At 41.1% G+C, this 22,201-nt stretch overlaps 1 protein-coding gene across 1 annotated transcript in view; it reads right to left on the bottom strand.

Moving 5' to 3' along the window:
• Window positions 1-5,472: 5,472 nt before the first annotated feature.
• Window positions 5,473-22,201, bottom strand: part of LOC139936693 (monocarboxylate transporter 2-like) — a 130,665-nt gene continuing 113,936 nt past the window's right edge. Inside the window, exons 4-7 of the mRNA XM_071931565.1 lie at window positions 20,129-20,229; window positions 11,416-11,559; window positions 6,435-7,256; window positions 5,473-6,123 (exon numbers count right to left, since the gene is read on the bottom strand). Coding sequence (XP_071787666.1) covers window positions 5,990-6,123; window positions 6,435-7,256; window positions 11,416-11,559; window positions 20,129-20,229 — 1,201 coding nt within the window. The 3' untranslated portion in view covers window positions 5,473-5,989. The remainder of the gene's footprint in view (window positions 6,124-6,434; window positions 7,257-11,415; window positions 11,560-20,128; window positions 20,230-22,201) is intronic.

Here is a 22,201-nt window from a genome sequence, read left to right on the forward strand (position 1 = left end):
CTACTGTGCGAACTAACATGGTCGGCCATTTATGGGAGTCAAAATTTTGACCCCCATAAATGGCCGACGTGTTAGTCGACAAGGTAAAAGGAAAACCACGCAATTTCGAGGCATGTTTGTGTGGATCATTGTATTCTACTTTTACAACATCTTTCTACCCATATGCATTTTATAAAAAACGGTTACAAACGCTTTTCAAAGACCAACTCGACCGATCCAAGGCAACGTGTTCCTTTAAGTACTGGCCCAGTGCCGGCCTGATAAAGGCATACCAATATGGTATGATGCTCAGTTATAGGCCAGTGCCGGCCTGATAAAGGCAGACCAATGTGTTCATTTTCGCGCGTAACCTTTCGAACGTGAAATTTTTACCGCGTCCATGGCGAACCAGCTTGTTCTACACAGACAATGGCGCGTAATGTACGCGCGGCCGATCTAGTTATTATAATTCATTGATCTCCATTATACTGACTGGATAGGACATCGCGTCTAAACGCAGGCCGCGCGCGTATTTTTTCAAACGGGTGAAGACCGTTCGTCACACAAAATGCGCTGTACACTTTTAAACGGAGTTGCTGCAAGCAGAGAGAAGTTTTCGTCCTTTTAATTGTCATTTGGGGATAAATACAATTGGAATCGGATCAAACAAACTAAAAATGCTGATGGTGAAGTCGTGCGCGCCTGTCAATCACTGGAGGAGGGAAAACTGAGTCGGCAAAGGGATTGTCTTTCCATAAGTAGGTAGGCCTTTGCATTTTTTTAGCGATTCATATTATTATTATTATATCTAACGTTACAAATATAAGTCGGAAATTTAAACTATCTTTCATAAAATAATTATTATAGGCTAAGTATTTGTTATTTTTACCGAGCAATACTATTTTTGTTTTCGCTCCGTTACAGATGGTTGTCTGGAATCGACGAGGACGGGAAGCCCGGATTTCAACAGATGTTTGTCATAGCATCAATAATTAAAAGGTTCGGGAAAGCGACAAGTATATATGCGAATTATGTACAGACGATACAAGTTCGTTGAGAGGATCAGTCATCTCGGAAATAGCCGACTTCGTTATTTGTGACCAAAATAAAAATATTTATTTCTGGCGGAACAGTAAAACGGTTATGGAAGTTTTGCTGTTGGGATTGTTTTTCAATTAACATGATGAATAGAAGCTTCACAATAAAAAGTTTAAATTTGTTAATGGAGTCAACTCTCACTTATCACATTGTATTTTGTTTTCATCTTTCTTGTTCTTTTCCCTCGATTTTAGCGAGTATGTAGTTCTCACTCTAGTGCCTACTCGAATTGTTTATTGTAGGAGCGACTCTTGTTTTGTCTTTATATGGTTTATTGCCATTTTCTCAATGAACTGAAAGAATAAAAAAAAACATGTACCTGAATCCCAATACAGTTTCTCGGCCGAGTGTTTGTTTAGAAATTTAAATATCATTATCATAATACTAATAGGGCATTTGATAGAAACAAATGTAAAGTTAGTTTGCTTTATTGCATTTCACTCAGAAACTTTTTCATACTTCAAACTATCGATCGTCATGTTTTCCCCACATTTCTATTCTCAATTTACAACTTCAACTGACAGACTCAAACCCGACCAAGTGCACATTAATTTACCCGTTTGAAGGAATTGCGCCGCCATTGTTGGGCCGCGTGTTTATGCACGCAGCATAGCGCAATGTCCTATCCAGTCAGTATAATGGAGATCAATGTTATAATTCTATATCTATGGTACCCTTGGGTTATCAGGGGGTCTGCGTTGTTTCATATATCCGTCAGGCGCCCTGTGTGCTTTCACAGTCATATCGCGACTCTCCCGAAGATACATAAAACACCACCCCCGGGCACACCATTTATTGGAAGACCAATTATTAGCGGGTGTTCTAGCCCAACTGCCAAAATCTCAGAATTTGTGGACTACTTCCTTCTCCCAATAGTAACAGCGCAACCAACCTACGTCCGCGACACAGCGGACATACTGCGCAAACTAGACGGAATAACTTTCCCGCCACAAGTTCTGATAACTAGCATTGATGTTGTTTCCATGTATACAAACGTTCGCCAAACAGAGGCAATCGATAGCGTTTGCAATGCTTTAAACCGAAACCAAACCCCGTATTCAATCACAAAACCACCCTCCGATTATATTCGTAGACTCTTGGAACTGATCAAAGGAAGAAACTGCTTCCAATTCGGTAACAATTACTACCTACAAAAAATCGGATGTGCCACGGGCTCAACTGCCAGCCCAGAAATTTGTGATATCACACTACACGATCTGGAAAAACAAATCCTTGAAAAAGCTGACCATATCCTCACTTGGTGGCGCTATAGAGATGACATACTTGTCCTCTACGATAGCACTCTTGAAAACTTCAAGAGCCTTATTCATACTATGAATCAAATACACCCAACCCTCAAATTTACATTCGAGGCATCCGATACTTCCATCAACTATCTTGACTTAACAATCTTCAAAGGTACGAGATTCAATGAAACTGGTATTTTAGACACAAAGGTCTATACCAAACCCACTGAAACCTACCAATACCTACACAAAACATCATCACACCCCCACGTGTTCAAGGCATTTGTATACGGAGAAACACTTCGTTATGCTCGAAACACAAACAACAAAGATGATTTCTTACTCAAAGTCAACAATTTTTCCGAAAAATTAACCACAAGAGGTTACAAAGCTTCGGAAATCGCCACAATCACTGGGCAAGTATCACACAATGAACGGTCAAACCTGATTCATAAACAACCAAATGAACAAAAAAGCAGAACCCCACTTGTCCCAAGTACGACATACAACCCACACATCAACCATGGTGATTTAAACCAAGCAATCAAAAAACACTGGTCTATGATACAACGCAACGAAATACTCTCGGGAATCTTTCCGGATTACCCATTTCATTGCATACAGAAAAGACCAAAACATACGAGAAAAATTGATCAGAGCCAAACTAAACCAGAGTCCAACCGACTCAACTTCACAACAGCTCAATCATACGTCACATGATTCAGGATTCTTTGACGATCCCGATGACACGCTTGACATCCTAGTTTCTCTACTAGAGGAACAATTCACCAATGATCAGGAAATCACTTCCACAAATTCACAACCTCCACCCTGAACCTAACGGCAAACACAACCCATAACCTTTCTTTCTCTTTTGAGATTGGAGACCTATAGATTCAATTTGAATCACCCACACCGCAACTGAAGAGTGCACGAAAACATGTTATTGCTATAATTATAAAGGGGATCTGAAAAAATATCCCCGCGGTCTCACCCCAACCCACACAAACCAATGACGCAACCGTCAGAACGGCTTCCTCGGTTACCCCAAATATATCCACCCACAACACACTTTACGGTCAACCCAACTAACAGAGATATATCTAAACTGACATGGGCCCCACCCATACACCTTGCAAACATTTGATTTGCAAACCTATGGTATCAAGTCAACAATCTCAAAATGTCACTGAATTGGACAGCGCCATCATTTATTTACCAAATGTCACTGAATTGGACAGCGCCATCATTTATTTACCACTTATAATTCTATATCTATGGTACCCTTGGGTTATCAGGGGGTCTGCGTTGTTTCATATATCCGTCAGGCGCCCTGTGTGCTTTCAGTCATATCGCGAGCGTCCAGTAGGTTCGTGCATACCGTGGAGGTGGGAGAGGGGGTGTTATTAGAGCACGTGGGACAGGGAGGGAAGGGGCACACAGTGCGGTACGTCTGTGGGAAGGGGGACGAGGGAATGGCAAAAAACCAAAGGGAACAAGTTAAACGGATACAATCGAGACTGGGAAAGAACCAGTAGCGGAACCTGCACGAAACTAGAAAAACATGAGTTATGGGCAAAGAGTGGCAAGCAAAGAACAATGACAACACACGGGATCGCGGGGACGGGAGGCGCGGAGGTGCGGGTTGATACGGGACGGGAGAGGTAGGGACACACGGTGGGAAAATAAATGACGGGGGAAATGGACAGGGCTGGTGATATTTTAAGGAAAGGAAAAAAGAAAAGGGACTTGAAATCGAAACAGAACAGGAAAATAATAATTGCATGCCACGGTAATTTGTAATGTGACCCTGCATTTATCAGCAATGATATCTAGCACAGGTGCCGCGCGAAGCGCGACATCCCGCTAATCGTGCTAAAGTCCAAGTTTGAACATGTTTGATTCTTCTCTTTTTGGAATTTTCCACAGGGTGACAAAATACAAAGCTTACCTGATACCATACCAATGGTGAATGGGAGGTTAACGTCTGCTGCATTCAAAGAACTCAACGACCTCATCCATAAACACCCCCATGGACTTGAGACGCCTAAGGACACGAAACATACGCCCGTCCTTACAAGGAGAATCACCCATCGCCGAGGACCTACTGTTGGTGCACCCATCGTAGCTTCTAGCGTCCCGATTGAAGAGGAAGCTTCGCTCTAGGGTATTATTTTGTTCCCTTTGGCCAGTTCGTTTTTGTTCATTCAAATAAATTATCTTCTCAGTGGTGTGTCTTTTCTCCACTTGGACGGGCCCGATGCATGTATTCACTGTTTTTTATTTGAGTTACAATTCGGGAGTTGTCCACTTACGTATTTACAAAAACAGTTTTGCGCAACACTGCGGCAGAAGCATGTCGTTAAATAGTGTCTTGTGTCCGCGCATGTCAATAGGGAGGGTGCGCACACAGGGATTTAGTTTAAGTTGATGTTTTAATATTTCATTCGGGATTTTGAATAAATGCATTTATCTCTGACTTTGAAACGGTAGAGTTATAGTGGTGATTCGGAGAGCTTAACATTTTCGAGACGCGGTGCTCCCCGGTGCTCGAACAAAATTGAACATTGACTGACAAAAAAATTCGCGGCAGGTGGCCCAAAAAAATTATCTCAAGTTTGTCGCCCAAACGTGCTGTGCATGTGTACCACTAAATACGGGCATATACAAGAATATACCTATTAAAGCAGCCACATATCTGCACCAATATGTAGCTCGACCTAAATGTAGCCCAAACTTGAAAACTTAAAGGAACACGTTGCCTTGGATCGGACGAGTTGGTTTATAAAACAGCGTGTGTAACCGTTTGTTATAAAATGCATATGGTTGGAAAGATTTTGTAAAAGTAGAATACAATGATCCACACAAATTTGCCTCGAAATTGCGTGGTTTTCCTTTTACTGTGCGAACTAACCCGGTCGGCCATTTATGGGAGTCAAAAAATTGACTCCCATAAATGGCCGACCGTGTAATTTGACGAGGTAAAAGGAAAACCGTACAATTTCGAGGCATGTTTGTGTGGATCATTGTATTCTACTTTTACAACATCTTTTCAACCATATGCATTTTATAACAAACGGTTAAACACGCTTTTCAAAGACCAACTCGACCGATCCAAGGCAACGTGTTCCTTTAATGTCACCCCGACCTAAATGTACCCCCACCTAACTGTAGCACCAAACTTGACCCCAAATGTACCCAAACCTAAATGTAGCCCCAACCTAATTTAAACACCAAATTTGTATCTAAATGTATTGAGAACCTGCTCTCTAAATGTAGAAGAGTGAAAAACACCACTCTTTACATTTCGAGCTGTCCCTCATATGGCTCTTCATAAAGAGTGGTGGTTATTTCACTCTTTTAGAGGGGTTTCACTCCAGTGAAAAATCACTCAAAAAGACGCAAACTTCAATCTAAAAGAGTGGAAGACCGCTCGAAAAAGAGTTGTCCTTCATTTGGCTCTTCAAAGAGTGCCTTTTCACTCTTTTACATTAAAAGATGAGACCACAGTGCGATGAGACCACAGTGTGACCACGAAAAACATTTTGATGGTTTGGTTAACGCATCTGAGATTAATAAAGGACACTCTAATGCCTGAAACTCGAAATTTTCAAAGGGCTTGAAATCCGTTTAAAAGTTTCTCTCTGCCTTGGGTTCATCCAATCCTACTTCTGATCACGAGTGTTAAATGGAAAGCACGGAGGTCTCAACGTCAACGACAACACCCCCATGACAGCAGAAATGACTCCCATCGTGCAGAAAGCAACTCCATAGTCACCAGTCACGTCATATATCCAACCTGCATGCAAAATATAAAGACAAATGAGAAACACTAGGGGGCAAAATATGATTAGAAATAAAAAAGAGGTTTGTTTTGGGTCGCTAGTGGCAGCACACTCATTATCTTGCTCACTTCTGCGCAATAAGGGAAACGGATTGATGATATACGTAGATTGTGAGTGTGATACTCAAGACCAGCCCGTTCTAAATGCGGGTCTGGTCATATAGCTTGCAACCAAAACAAAGGTCTATTGGAGCAGCAGTATCACTAAAGAAAGTTCCTAAATTTTATTTTGGGTCGATGATCATAAAGCACGATTCTACACTTACCGATTGCGAAACCTCCTGCTGACATACCGAAACCACTGAATAAAAACATCCAAGATAGGGCAGACACTCTTCTCTCTTCAGGAATAATAACCAACAAGACAATAAGTAATGGAGCACAGACTCCAAAGAAAAACCCGCCAATAGTGGCGAGGGTAGCAATAGCCTCATACGATTGTGCAGCGATGGGATCAAGGAGACACACCAAGGCCAACAGCAAAGCCGACCCAGCAAAGAGATTGTGTGCTTGCAGCAGTCCTTGGTCAATTAAAAATCCGGACAAAAGGCGCCCAAACATGCTTCCAAAGCCGGTAAAAGTGGCCAGAAAAGACGACCTTGTCTCATTGAAACCCAGAGCAATGCCATTCGGGATGAGATAGATATGCCAACCACAAAATAAGATACCCTCGACGAAAGTAACCAACATGAGGGTAACGAATCCCGGTTCATCAACGAACATTTTGAGGCCAAGTTTATCACTTATTGTTCCAAACTTTTGTCTCAACTTGCCCCAGAGTGACTCGTTGGGAGATTGGTTTGTTGTAGAGCTCGGCTCACCATCAGTTATCGGAGTGTAGGAGTTTCTGGTACGCAGAGGTCTAACCAGAGCAGCGAAGACGCAATAATTTGCCGACAAAGCACCAAGAAGAGCCAGAGTACCTCGCCAGCCATAAAGGTTGATCAGTTGCTGAATCACGGGAGGGACGATCATCATACCCAAAGGGCCTCCTACCAAACTCACCCCATTCATGGAGGCGAAATTATCCGGGAAATATTTAAACAGAACTGCGACTGTAGAATTTCGTACCATGGAATATCCAAAACCTACATAGATTAATGAAAACATAAGAGTTTTTAGAAACAATTTAATTACTAGGAAGTCGTCAGCCCTGCCATTGAATAGAGTATTATGTTGTGTCTAAAATTCTTTTGCGAAAGTTTGGACGTTTATCTTCTACTAGCGGGAAACCCGCGCTACGCGCGGGTTCCGCTAGAATTCCGCACTGATACGATTTCACAAAGCACTAAGATTGATCTTAACTTTGTATCAATCTTAATTGCTTAGCAAAGAGTGACGTCTCAATACTAATTACCCTGTCGTTGTTTGTACTCCGTTTCGTTTTTATGTTTTTTCCCGTTCAGTTTATTTTTTCTGTCCCGTGTTATTTATTAGTCCCTTTTCTGTTTTCTTTTCCCGTATTATTTCCCAGCCCGTTAATTTGTTTCCGTCCTGATCATTATTTTTCTCGTCCTGTTTTCCCCATTTTGTATTATTTGTCAGTCATATTAATTTTGTTCCCGTCCCCATCATTATCTCCCGTTCGATAATAATTGTACGCGTTTTTGCAATGTTTTTTGTTTCGTGCAAATGCGTAGACATGCATTCAAACATGGATGGATTGAGAGGACTGACGGACACTAGACGAGGTCATCGACAAGAAACTCAACGAAATTCATGAAAGCTTGTAGTTTGAGATTGACAAGGTAAACGATAATTTTACCTGCCTCGAGAACCGTGTTAAAAGCTTAGGACAAGAGAAATCCACGAATGCCGATGTTGAAAAAATACTGACGAGCCACGCCCTGCTAATCGACATAAATGAAGCATACTCCCGCAGGAACAGAGTCTCTTGTACTGTGAGCTGTTTAAGCAAAAACTACACGTTGGATGCCTAAAGCAAGACCTCGAACGTGTACACTTTCATCCACAAGGCAAGAGTCATTATTGTTCAATTCGGTTCATGGAAGAAAAAGCAGGAAATCGTGAAATCTAAAGGCGAACTAAAGGGTTCGAAAGTGTTCATTGCCGATGACCTCACAAGAGAAGCTCAACAGCGACGGGCCAAACTCGTTCCAATGAAAAAGCATGGAACAGGAGGGGAAAAGAGTATGGCTAAATGATGACAATCTTTATGTCGATGGTAAGCTTTACGATCCAGGATGTGATGGGCAGAGAGCACCAACGAGTCAGCTTGATGCAGACGGACCGCCACGGACTGACACGCCTTCAAAGGGGAGGTTGAACGGTTACCGGCTGGTGAGTCGTGGTAACACCACGCTACACTTGCAGAATTAATTTCTAGCGGGTGCCACGCGAAGCGCAGCATCCCGCTAGTACTACACGTAACTCATGTCTCAATCCCGTGCCAATCTCAGAAAACTATTGCTTTGTGATATTTTGCATTTCCCAACCTGTTAATAATAATAATAATAATAATAATAGGACTTGTAATGCGCACATATACACCCTGCTGGGTGTTCAAGGCGCAGTCCCTGTCCCGCGTCCTGTAAGGTATGAAAGCGCGGCTGATGATTTACGAAAATGTGCCAACGAAAACAGCGTTGACGTGCAGCACGAATCTAGCCTTGACTCAAGGCTGTTGGGAAGGCACTAAAAACTAACCTCTACAGCGGTTCGGAACTTTTCGTGTGCTCTCGGAACATTCCGGCACGGTTCGCGACGATCCCCCACGCAGCAGGTTTGGGGAGTTGTTACATAAGAGTGGACTAACCACTAGGACCTGGTTGTTAATGATTTCATGTCTAAAAGATGCAAGCACTTCTTCAGACCTCTTTATTCAAGTACATTTGTAGCAGCAGGTTTCGGGAGTTGTTACATTAGAGTGGACTAACCACTAGGACCTGGTTGTTAATATTTTCATGTCTAAAAGATGCAAGCATATGCAAAATGACGTCATAAGGTCATTCTCGCTCGGGTATTCTCCGATGGGCCGAACCGCTGTGGAGTTTAGTATTTAGTGCCTTCCAGGCTGTTGGTGTAGTGTGCCCCAGCCCGGCGCGGCACAATTCGGCAGTCTGCACGCTGTGCATACACGAACATCGACATGTATACAGTACATTGTATGTACAGTACATTGTACAGCGAGAACAGTATAGCGAAGTCGTGAGTACGGTCTGTCTTTCTACTTTCAACCTCGCACACGTGGCTCAAACAACAGCCTTGATGGGTCTGTAACAGTTTTATCGGAATTCCGATAAAAGGGCATGCATATGCATGATCTGGGCGTGTCATTCTAAACATTGGCCAATCACAGGTGCGATTGAGAATGACGCATTACAGTAGCAATCATGCCACGTCCATGTGTGTATGTAGTGTGTGTACGCTGTACGCTAGGTGTATGGACATAGTGGGTGTCGCTATGATGTAAGGTGTCTGAATGCGCTGCCGGACGGTATACTGGCTACCGGTGTGAGCCGGACAAGCCTTGGTCGGTCGGTACGGTGTCGAACAACTTCGAAGAAAGGAGGGGTTCCTTGGCCCCGTTGTCTTGCGTTTCTTTATAACGCGAGGACTAGCATTATAAGTACAATGTAGCTGGTAGATTTGTCCCTGAATGGGAAGCTGCTTAACTATAAGTGTAACGTTGTAGTGTAGTAGTATGACAAGAGTTAGTTTATGAAATTGATCTTTACTTATAGTTGTTGTTCAGCCACACGCCATCTTCTACCGTCTGGTCTGTTTTCGACCAACACATAATTTATTTTCGATCCCCAACTTTGATTTACCGCGAGAACCGTAACGAATATGTCTAGACAAAATAAACAGCTGGGTTTCGTATCTCATCTGGTCTGAAATGGGGAAAATAGTAATGTTATTACGTGTTTGTGCTCCAAGGGGATGGGTATGCCCAACATCTAAGAATTCTAACCAAGTAGCCATTGCCGGAAACCCATGACACCTTGATTGATACTTTTTGAACCTTTCTCAAAAACATTTCACACAATGGTCTAATTTTCTTCCTTCTTATTTCTAAATCCATGATTAAACATTAGCATAATGAGCTCCGCCCTAAATTTTGGCAGTTACAAAACTTAGAAATACTCATGTACCGTACTTGTACCATACAGATGGTAATGTGTATGTACAGTAGGTATGTGTGTGTACATACGCTGTAAACGTATTATATGCACTGTGTTATGTATGGGGGTGCGCTGGCGGAAGTCGGTGATGGGGACTGGGATTTTGCAGGTCGCGGCTGGCTGTAGCGCCTTGATCAAGGCTACACGAAACACGTGCGGCACCAAAAATTGGGACGCGGGACAGGGACTTGACGATGCCGCAGTTGTCTGATATGTAAATGTATTCACTTATATGAATATGTAACAATGCTGCGTAATACGTATTGTCCAATCAAACGCTTTCAAAAAGAAGATCCGTTCATTTGTTGTTTGTGTGGTTATAAGTACTATAGTTAAGGACTTAAATACATTTTGGAATTACCAATTAATTACATTCTTGGGACCACAATAGCTACATTTTGACGGCGGCGGGTATGCTAGGGACCTCCCGCACGAGAACGGGACTTGAATCAAGTCTACGGTAGTACATGGTGAGCGCGAGCCAAAGTTGCAGGGCTCATCAGGTTTTGCTGCCGCACGTGATTCGTGCTGCACGTCAACGCTGTTTTCGTTGGTACATTTTCGTAAATCATCAGCCGCGTTCATACCTTGCATTCGTTCATCTTCTTTCAAAAAAGGACGCGAAATAAAATCAAATTTTGATATACGAAGAAAATAAAAAAAATCGAAATCGAAAGGCTCGGGCCTTTATCACACGGCAATTCGACCCTGCCGGCTTTAAACGGCCGTGTAAGAATTCGTCGCTACCCTTTTATTCCCTTATAAGGCTCCCAATGTATGTTTTTGTACCAAGTTAACACTCCTTTCCGTATGACTACTTTATTAATTGCTATTTATTATTAAACTATTGTCACCCTCCCAAGGGTTATAGGGGTCTGTTCTGGTTTTTAAATAAAATAAAATGCAAAACAATACTCGTAGTACAATAGTAAACAAAAATCGTAATCGTATTTTTTTGGAAAATGAAAATAAAATAACGATTAACTTAAACGATTTCGAAACAAGTGGACACGACATGGAATGTATTGAATCATTACAAAATCCTTGCAAATGTCTTTAACAAATCTTCTGTGATGTTAGCATGTATATCATAAATACTTACTGCACACCATGAAACACAGAGCAATGTGGACCAGTGACGTTGATACCACTGCGGCTATGATGAGAAATCCTGCAGCTAAAGCACCACTGAACATCATCAACGGTCTAGCTCCAAGTAATCTCAGTAGAACTCCAGTAAAGATACCTGGAAAGGCAAAACTCATTTCATTTATTTTTTTATTGTTATGCAAGTTCGTTCAAAACAAGGCTAAAAGCCACTCTAGGTCCCTGGCTACAAGGAAGAAAACATAGAAGTGCAGAAACTCAGAGGAGCTGAAGGTAGGAATTGATATTCATTGATGGCAGATCATTGGATGAAGGGAAACATGCACTAGGCAAGGAGTTCCAAAGAGATGCAGTACGAGGGAAAAAGCTACTGGAGTAGCTCTTTGTTCTACATCTCGGCACAGCCACAGTATAAGGATGAGAACAAGCAGACAGCCTTGTTTCACGTTTAAACATCCTGGGAGGAACAAGGTTGGATAGAATGGTAGAACATTTACCATGGAAATATCTGTAAAACAGACAGAGGCTGGCTACAAACCTTCGGTAAGAAAGGGGTTGTAGTGATAGATCCTAACTCTTCACAACCAGGTTAACAATGCGCTTCTGCACTCGATCTAGTAAGGATAAAAGGCAGACATATGCCACTTTCCCAGATGATGAGAACACGGAGTCAGCCAAGCACAAATTGAAAAGCTTGGCAAGAACAGGAGAAAGTTCTGGAGAGCACATTTTCAAAACAATTACAGGGATTCCATCAGGGCCAGTCGCCTTGGAGGCATTCAAGGTTTGAATAGTCCGAGCAACCTTCTTGGGAGTGATGAGAGGATTAGGAACCTCAGAGGCTGTACGGGATGGAAAGGCAGGGAGTGGATGTCCCTCATCACTGAGAGTAGAGTTGGAAGCAAAATTGTCAGCAAAGAGGTTCGCCTTATCTAGAGGTGAAGTAAGAACTTCGGGTCCATGAGAGAGAGGAGGAACGGAGGATTTATTGCGGTTCGTACACTATTCGCAATCCGCCCAAAATTCCTAGAACCAAGCCGCTGTGTTGAAATGGAACATGCAACTGAGTCTGCATACTGCTTCTTAGCATCCTCTAAAACTCTCATGTTGAAAATTGGTGGTCACACCTTCATTGTAAATTGCAACTTGTATAAGACCAACACCAAATATAGACCAAAGAAAGTGTGCTCTTTCCATTCAAATCGATTAATAGTGATGTAATGTTGAAACTTATACATATTAATGTTTCTTGTTTAAACATGTTAAACTTCCACAGAAGACAAAAAAGCTTACCCGATACGCTACCAATGGCGAAGGGGAGGCTAACGACAAGACCTGCTGCAAGTGCGCTGCATCCAAAGTACTCAACAAACTCATCTATAAACAAACCCATGGACTTGAATGTGCCATAGGCGACAGCACATACACCAGCCCTTACGAGAAGTATCACCCATCGCCATGGACCTACTGGTGGTGCGCCCATCGTACTTTCTAGCGCCCTGGTGGAAGAAGACGAAGTACTCTCTCTGGTGCTGGAGGTATACTCTTACTTTGGTCCCTCTGGCAAGTTAAGTTTCTTCAAATCAATTATCTTCTCAGTGATGTGCCTCTTTTCCCCACTGAGATGGGTACCAATCCGTGTATGCACTATATTTTGGGGATTTCGAGTTTCGTATTTCGACATAACAGCTTGCTTGTGTACCACTGTGGTAGAAGCGTGATTGCTACGCATAGACCGATCCATTAGGCTCCGCCCACGACGCACGCGCACGCATGTCGGACCTTACTTGTCGGACCTTCGTTGCGTTGTGATTGGTCAATGGACCGATCCGGCCTGTCAATCAAACTGTGCGCGTTCACCCATTTGACTAATCACAGCAATGATTGTGGTTGGACAAACTTGGTCATGCGTGCGCGTATATTTGGCACGCGCGGCGGGCGGAGCTTAGATGAAAGCCGGAACGGTCCATACGCAATGGGGCGGAGCTTAAAGGATCGGTCTATTATCGAGTGTGCGCACACAAGGATTAAGTTTTAGTTTATATTATAATTTCTTCTGGGATAACTGTGATCATCTCTGACGTTGGAACGGCAGAGGTATAGTGGTGATTTTGAAAGCTGCTGGGACGGAGGCGTTCAAACCATTGAGGAAGTGTTTCCTCTCTCCTGATCAGTGGTGTGCGTTTTATTCATCTTGGCAGCGGGAGAATAGGATCATTGTACAAAGCCCATAAAGAAATAGACCTTATGCATTGACGTCCTACAGCCGCCATCTTAGAGGAAAAACGGTGACGAAACAATCGAAACGCACAGATTGGTACGCGCGGCGCACAGTATTGGCCAACGAACAACCTCCTTTTGACCTTTACGTGAGGGCGCCCTACTGAAATGACGTCATGTGTATAAGGTCTATAGTATAAAGGCTACAGAAACAAACGTTGGTAATTGTCAAAGACCAGTCTTCACACTTGGTGTATCTCAACATGCATAAAATAACAAACCTGTGAAAATTATAGCTCGATTGGTCGTCGGAGTTGCGAGATAACTATGAAAGAAAAAAACACCCTTGTCACACGAAGTTGTGTGCTTTCAGATGCTTGATTTCGAGACCTCAAATTCTAAATCTGAGGTCTCGAAATCAAAATCGTCGCGCGCAACATTTTAGATCGTTTACTTAAGCAAAAAAGAAGAAAGTGCTGTAAAAAATGGCGGGCGAAATAAATGCAGAGTGGCAATGAAAAACAAATCATCACCTTCTCTATCTGATATTTATAGTGTTAAACAAGAAGAAGAAACATTGTGCAACATTTCTGAAACATTTTAGACGAAAGTTTACTTCGTTACACCTACCACATCCACACACGTAAAATACACATTGATGTTGCACTATGCGTTGTTCCCAAACAGGGTGCTTAGGAACACGTTGCCTTGGATCGGACGAGTTGGTCTATAAAAAGCGTTTGTAACCCTTTCTTATAAAATGCATATGGTTGGAAAGATGTTTTTAAAGTAGAATACAATGATCCACACAAGTTTGCCTCGAAATTGCGTGGTTTTCCTTTTACTGTGCGAACTAACACGGTCGGCCATTTATGGGTGTCAAAAATGTGACTCCCATAAATGGGCGACCGTGTTAGTCGACGAGGTAAAAAGAAAACCGTGCAATTTCGAGGCAAGTTTGTGTGGATCATTTTATTCTACTTTTACAACATCTTTCTACCCATATGCATTTTACAAAAAACGGTTACAAACGCTTTTCAAAGACCAACTCGACCGATCCAAGGCAACGTGTTCCTTTAAGCAGAACATTGGGTCTAGGGACCCTTTTGGCTTGGTTGCCGCTTTAAAGCCATTGGACACTCTCTGAACAGAACAACAATTAAAAGTTCACAGATTTACAAATAACTTACACAGGGTTTACAGAAGGTAATGGTGAAAGACTTCCCTTAAAATATTATTTCATGAAATGTTTTACTTTTTGAGAAAACATTAAAACAATTATCAATTCTCGACATCGAGAATAACGGATTTATTTTAAACACATGTCATGACACGGCGAAACGTGCGGAAACAAGGGTGGGTTTTTCCGTTATGTTCTCCCGTTATTTTCCTCCGATGACCAAATGAGCCTAAATTTTCGCAGGTTTGTTATTTTATATATAAGTTGTGATAATACGAAGTGTGGGCCTTTGGACAATAATATTTACCGATGTTGTGCGATTGCTTTAAGCAAAAAGAAACTTGCTTAAAAATAAAGCAAGGCCGATCTCATACGGGGCATGGGTAATATCATTCCATACCATTGCCTGCTCCCATTCGGATGATGCATTACGGATAATTTCTGTAACTCTTCCCTCTGTAAGGATTAGTTTGAAAATGAGACATTCATGTCACGCTTTGAATAAATTACAGTAATTAGACAAACCAGGGTAACTTTATTTGTTTCCTGCATGCGGGTATCTTGTTCGCTTGTTCCGGTATTCGTTCTAGCATTGAACGCTGCATTGTGGCTAATCCATTAATCCCTCTGTCAGGCTCTTTTCAAACTGGAACGAAAATAATGACATTAACTGATGGAAAATTAGTAGTCTAATAACATAAATACTTTCAGCATACTATGAGCAATATGGATCATAGTCTAGACCAGATTTTAAAAAAGATTTTTAAAAAGGGCTCTAGTTAAGGGAGTGAGCGGCATACCAAAATCGGGGATACCAAGCCGAATGTTGAGATTAAGGGTGTCTTATCGAAAATTAAACAAAAACAATGAAAAAATATAAATTATGCAAAACATATCTGTATTTGTAAATCCATGTCACTGGAAAAAATCATTTAACATTACCTGACCTTGTTTAGGGATAGCTGGATCTAAAAAATAAGTCATTTAAGTGTAAGCATTGATTGAAGGAGCATTTTAGTCAGAATAGTTCAACATACTTATTAGAGTGCGAAAATCAAGCAACATTTTGAAGTGTTTCAGTTTGATGTGACTTCATATATCCCATAAATAACCCAATGTATTTGAAACAAATGTTACGTAGTAATTGGGCTCCCATCCCTGTCCTTAAAGAGATATTTCTTTAAAGGAAAATACAGACTTAATAGTACACAACACATTACAATTCAATTGAATAATGACTTGAGACAAAAACACAAGTCATCATGCAGTTAGACTATCAAAACAGGAAAGCTGATAATAATCAAACATGTAAAACAATATAACATATTCAGTAGTCGTCACCTTGAAGTGGCCGTCCGTTATATCTCATAATAATAAAAAATAAATTGACAAAAAATGGAGACAAAAAATATCCATTGATGTTTTCACCTTTACGTGAAGGGGTTCATTGAAGTCTTGTCATTTCCTTGCATGTTTAGTTTTACCCTTACAATTGTGGCAATATTTCCCTTTGAGTTTCTTTTTAATTTGCGATGAATCCCCGCCAGACATTACCCTCGGTCCGTGTCAAATAAGAAGAGAACCCAACAGGACTACTTAACCGGAGTATGATTCGGATGACTTTAATATAAAACAATGACCCCTAGATAACTGTTCGAACAGCGCACTCCGTTGAACAGCGCACATTATTGAATCCTGTAGTAAAATCAGCAAAGTTTATGCCTATTCATCGGCTTTATTTGTCTGAGTACTTTGACAAATGTTCGTCTCCAAATACGCTGAGATTGAACCACTCGGTTCAGAACACCCATGTTTCTTATTAAATTTTAAATCTAAAACTAGGTTTGTATTGCCATTATTTTTAAGAGTTGTTACCAATCCTATTCCTTCCCTGTAAGCGCACGTTATGATCTGCGCGTGCTGATCTGATACTTTTGTGAATAGTTAATATTGTTGCCGTTTTTAGTTTCAATAGCGAGGATCGTTTTTTATGGATAGCGCCCTCATTCTTCGAGCGCCCCGTCACATCGTATCGTGTCTGACATAGAGTAGAAAACAAATCTTTTCAACGTTTTCCTTTTTCGGGATAATGGGGATATGGAGACGGCTTTTACCTTTGCGTACAACTACCCTCGACTTTTTTTCCGGCGTTCTGGTCATAGCCACTGCTGAACCATTCATTCGGACACGAAGACAAACAGCACTTCAAGGGGAAACACTTTGTAGCGCACTTTATTCAAAACACAACATGATATAAAGACTTAAAGGAACACGTTGCCTTGGATCGGTCGAGTTGGTCTTTCAAAAGCGTTTGTAACCGTTTGTTATAAAATGCATATGGTTAGAAAGATGTTTAAAAAGTAGGATACAATGATCCACACACATTTGCCTCGAAATTGCGTGGTTTTCCTTTTACTTTGCGAACTAACACGGTCGGCCATTTATGGGAGTCAAAATTTTGACTCCCATAAATGGCCGACCGTGTTTGTCGACGAGGTAAGAGGAAAACCACGCAATTTCAAGGCATGTTTGTGTGGATCATTATATTCTACTTTTTAAACATCTTTCTAACCATTATGCATTTTATAACAAACGGTTACGTACGCTTTTGAAAGACCAACTCGACCGATCCAAGGCAACGTGTTCCTTTAAAGGCAAGACAATAGACAAGCCAATAAACGACAACACAGGACACAAAGCATGTTTTAGTGCAGTTCAACCATATCGGTTGTGATATACCGTTTATTCCTTTGTATTGTGTTTATGAAATAAACCAATAAATATAGAGTCTGGGGAAGACACAAAAAGAGTAAAAGACAAGAAGGCAATCGTGGCAAACACAAGTGATACGAGACTACAGAAATGCAATATCAAACAAAACAATACAGGGCAAAGCAAGGCTAGGCTAAAAATAAGTTGTACTGAAGGCAGGACAAGATGAAGAGGGCACAGCGAGGCAACAAAGGATATCCACCGGGCGGAAGAACACAATCAAATAGGCGAAATGAGACCAAACCTCTACACACTTAAGAACGAAGTCAAAGATGCCGCTAACACACACAAAGATGATTTCACAAGATATTAATAATAATAAAATCGAAGTCTTTTATAGCGCACGTATCTACCAAACAAGGTACTCAAGGCGCTGAGTATATACAAACTTTCAGAAAGATAGGTTATTGCAGCGATGAATTCTGAGACCGAATTTTTTACAAGGTGCTACGGCGCATACACCAGCCACAGCCAGGAACACCGGGGCGAACCCCTTCCCTTTTCGATAAGTGCACTGGGTTATTTTACATGCGTTACACAACAAATATGACCAACGGCTTTACGTCCCATCCGAAGGACGAAGCAACGGTTAAGTGTCTTGCTTAAGGACACAGGTGTCACGACTGGGGATTCGAACCCACACTCTGCTGATCAGAAACACCAGAGTTTGAATTCGGTGCTCTTACCCGCTCGGCCACGACACTTCCGGATACATACGGGCACCTCTAAAATGGCAGTTCTTCTTAGTAAACGGGGCGTTCTCTGAGCCGGTGCCATTAATCTTTTATTTATGAATAACTTTCCATTGGAATGCTTTTTCAGCAGCTGTATATTTCGTGATCAAATATTCATGTAGGTATCCCGGGTTAAAAATGAATAAATAATTGAAAAACTACATGCATAACTTGAGTTCGGTCCCCCTCCCCTGGTCCCCTTCCCCAGGTCCCCCTCCCCTGGTTCCCCTCCCATTCCCCTGTCTGTATCTCAGCACTTCCTGCATAGAGAAAAACACCCAAGGGGGCTGTTCAGCTGGTGCTTCAATTATTATCAATTTATTATTCACATTCAATAATTACTTGAAGGAATCAAAGCATTAATAATTCAGAGTTTTAATGACAGGTGAAGGTCTTCCTTGATTCCGGCGTTGATTGCACTATCGCAGAAAAGGAGCACCTTGAGGTCGCAGACTTCCTGTCACCCGAAACATCCAAGATTTAATATTTTTGTGCTTTATCCCTGTAGAGAAACATACTTGGCTTTCCTGATTGGGATACTAATTATTGATTGGAAATTTACTAGCCTACTCTGATTTGGAAAAAGCTATAGATTAGAAGCCTAATATGCTATTTTTGCTGAGGGGTGGTCCCTATCACAGCGCAGTTGTATGTCTCGTGGTATTGGTCTTTGCTTTCGTTACTTTGCACTCGTTTCGTATACCCGGCCGTCTCGTCAAAATCGTTTTTTTTATAACTCTTTTCTCCATTTAACGTGTTTTGTCCATTTACCAACATATACTCCTCCTGTTATTTACGTTGAGTTGTATGCGGCTATTTATATATGGATATAAATGTTGATGAGTAATTAAAGGCAGTGGACACTATTGGTAATTACTCAAAATAATTATTGGCATTAAACCTTTCTTGGTGACGAGTAATGGGGAGAGGTTGATGGTATAAAACATTGTGAGAAACGACTCCCTCTGAAGTGCCATAGTTTTCGAGAAAGAAGTAATTTTCCACGAATTTGATTTCGAGACCTCAAGTTTAGAACTTGAGGTCTCGAAATCAACCATCTAAACGCACACAACTTCGTGTGACAAGGGTTATTTTTCTTTCATTATTAACTCGCAACTTCGTTGACCGATTGAGCTCAAATTTTCACATGTTTGTTATTTTATGCTTATGTTGAGATACACCCACTGTGAAGGCTAGTCTTTGACAATTACCAATAGTGTCCACTGCCTTTAAGTAACTAAAAGTCGAGGGCTTCTTGTATCTGAATTATCCCAAATGGAGACATTTATTACGACCGACCAACCAAATGGAGATGTCAACTATAATACTCCCAATCGGGAATTTGCTGGGTGATAAAACAACTTAAAGGCAGCAGACACCATTGGTAGTTACTTAAAATAATTATTAGCATAAAACCTTTCTTGGCAAAGAGTTATGGGGAGAGGTTGATAGTATGAAACAATGTGAGAAACGGCTCCCTCTGAAGTGATGTAGTGTTCGAGAAAGAAGTAATTTTCAACGAATCTGATTTCTAGACCTCAAGTTTAGAATTTGAGGTCTCGAAATCAACCATATAAAAGCACAAAACTTCGTGCGACAAGGTTTTTTTTTACTTCATTCATATCTTGCAACTTCGACGACCAATTGAACTCAAATTTTCACAGGATTGTTATTTTACGCATTTGTTGAGATACACCAAGTGAGAAGACTGGTCTTTGACAATTACCAATAGTGTCCACTGTCTTTAAGAAAGTGTGATTTAAGATATCATAGTTAATTTCAAGTTGAGCTTTTAGACTTACCTGCATGTAATGACAAATTCCACATGATTTGCGACGTCCTCGAATGAAGATACACTCGGGATAATAGTGTAACTTCTTGACAACACGTATCTGCATCATATCTGAAAAGGTAAAGATTGAAGAATAACCTGAAAACTTATGCAAATCGGAAAATTAAAAAAATTACTAAAAAACGTTAACAATTACAAAAAGGACACCACTAGAGGACAGTTAGAGGGCGTACTCAATATGAAATAGACATTTTTGCAAATACTCGACATGGATTGAGGTGCATGCTGGTCAAGCTAGCAATCAAGTTTGATCGCTAGCTAGACCAGCATGCACCTCAATAAACTGTTGGCGCTTGCGAAATGATGGCTTGCGAAAAGGTCTATGCTACGGCTCATCCAAACAGCCGTTTTAATTGGTAAATTAAGAACGCCCATCACTGATAATTACTATTTGAAAATTGAATATTAATATAGAAACTACAACTTCAACATAAGAACAATTTAATACACTTAGGAATGGTCTCCCTGTGCAAGGCAAGTTCCTTACAGTGTTTGAAGTCTCTCTTAAATACTCATATGTTTGAAGCTGCTTACTTGTAATCAGCTTACTTGTAATTGCATCTTTCACTCATTGAGCTGTTGTTCTCTTTATGAGCTTATAGATGCTTTTTGCATTAGGCGCTTTACAAAATGTCTTTAATATGACTTTTGTTATTAGAGTGGGGATTTTATTTTACTAAGTTGAAAATCCCTTTCAGATATTTATTTCCAATTAAAATCCGTAACAATTACTCCCAGTGTACATTGTTTATATCAATGACTTTGCTACTACTGGCTACGGTGTCAAGGTCAGGTCGTAATAATGCAGTCTCCTCTCCAGTCGACGAGAATTCAACTTTAAGCAAAATTTTCACATTTTATGGAATTTTCATGCACAACGTCATATTCCGTTAACCTATAAGTAGAACATAACCACCGAGACCATGCAGTTCAGTACGGCGGGAGGAGACGCGATGTTTAAAACAGACCATCAGAAACTGAAGATTAAAGAGGGGCTACAGGATGCTGTGAAATATATAGTTATTACATTTTTCTAATAGATGGAGTCCAGATAACGAGTCTCTTAACCTAACGTTAAAACATGGTAAAAATCATTTTTCTCTTAACACTCCATGCAAAAATTCTGAAAAACGCGAGGTCAAACAAACCCGCATGAAAGGACTCGTAACGTCATCAGCGGCTATTTAATTGGAAAATAGCACCCTCAGTTGGCCAGAGCTGGAGAACTGTACACAAACCCTACCGGGAAATTGCGCCAATGACGTCAATGGGTCGTTGCATATCATTATCATAGATAAGCAGTTGTTGACTCTCGGCTGAAAAAAAAACGCGCGGAGAGGTGCATTTTTGACTTGAATTATTTGTTACTGAATGCTTTTAAGCGTACAATGGTTATAAACCGGTACCTACAATATTGGAAAAAAATGGTAATAGTTAACATAATGATATTATCATTTAGCCCCTGTTTGACGGTGTTATGGTTGTGTGTTCCCCGGTGTAGGAGTATGTGTGTCCCCACATAGTATTTGGCCGAATGACATTGGTTCAGAAGAGCACGTTATCAAAAAATGTTTTACACAATTTGCCTAATCGCTGAACAGAAACATCGGTTGGATGTGAATCTCCTGCCTTCCATGGTATTAGGGAGGAGCAAGAAAAGAGCGTTGTTTCTACCAAACACCTTTATATCACATTTTCTTCAAAGAAACAAGTTATTGTACTAAGTTGTTACTAAAGGGTTCCCTATTGGTTACTCTGGTCAAATTTGAACCGGATTCCGGGTATCGGAATGTCTGAAACCTTTCCTGCAGGTCAAAGCTAACCAGAAACTCGGATTAGGCGTCAGTTTGACCTATTTCTGGGTCATTTTGACAAATCTCGGGTCATGCTAACCCATGTGTTAGGTCCCACGAGACCCGGACTCAAGTTAATTTTGACCCCTAGGGAGATGTACAGCTAGCTCTGCTGCAGATATTTTTACAATCTTCTTGTTGGAAAAAACGCATACCTTTAAACAAAAACG

The sequence above is a fragment of the Asterias amurensis genome, chromosome 4 (assembly GCF_032118995.1).
Source record: "Asterias amurensis chromosome 4, ASM3211899v1".
Classification (NCBI taxonomy): Eukaryota; Metazoa; Echinodermata; class Asteroidea; order Forcipulatida; family Asteriidae; genus Asterias; species Asterias amurensis.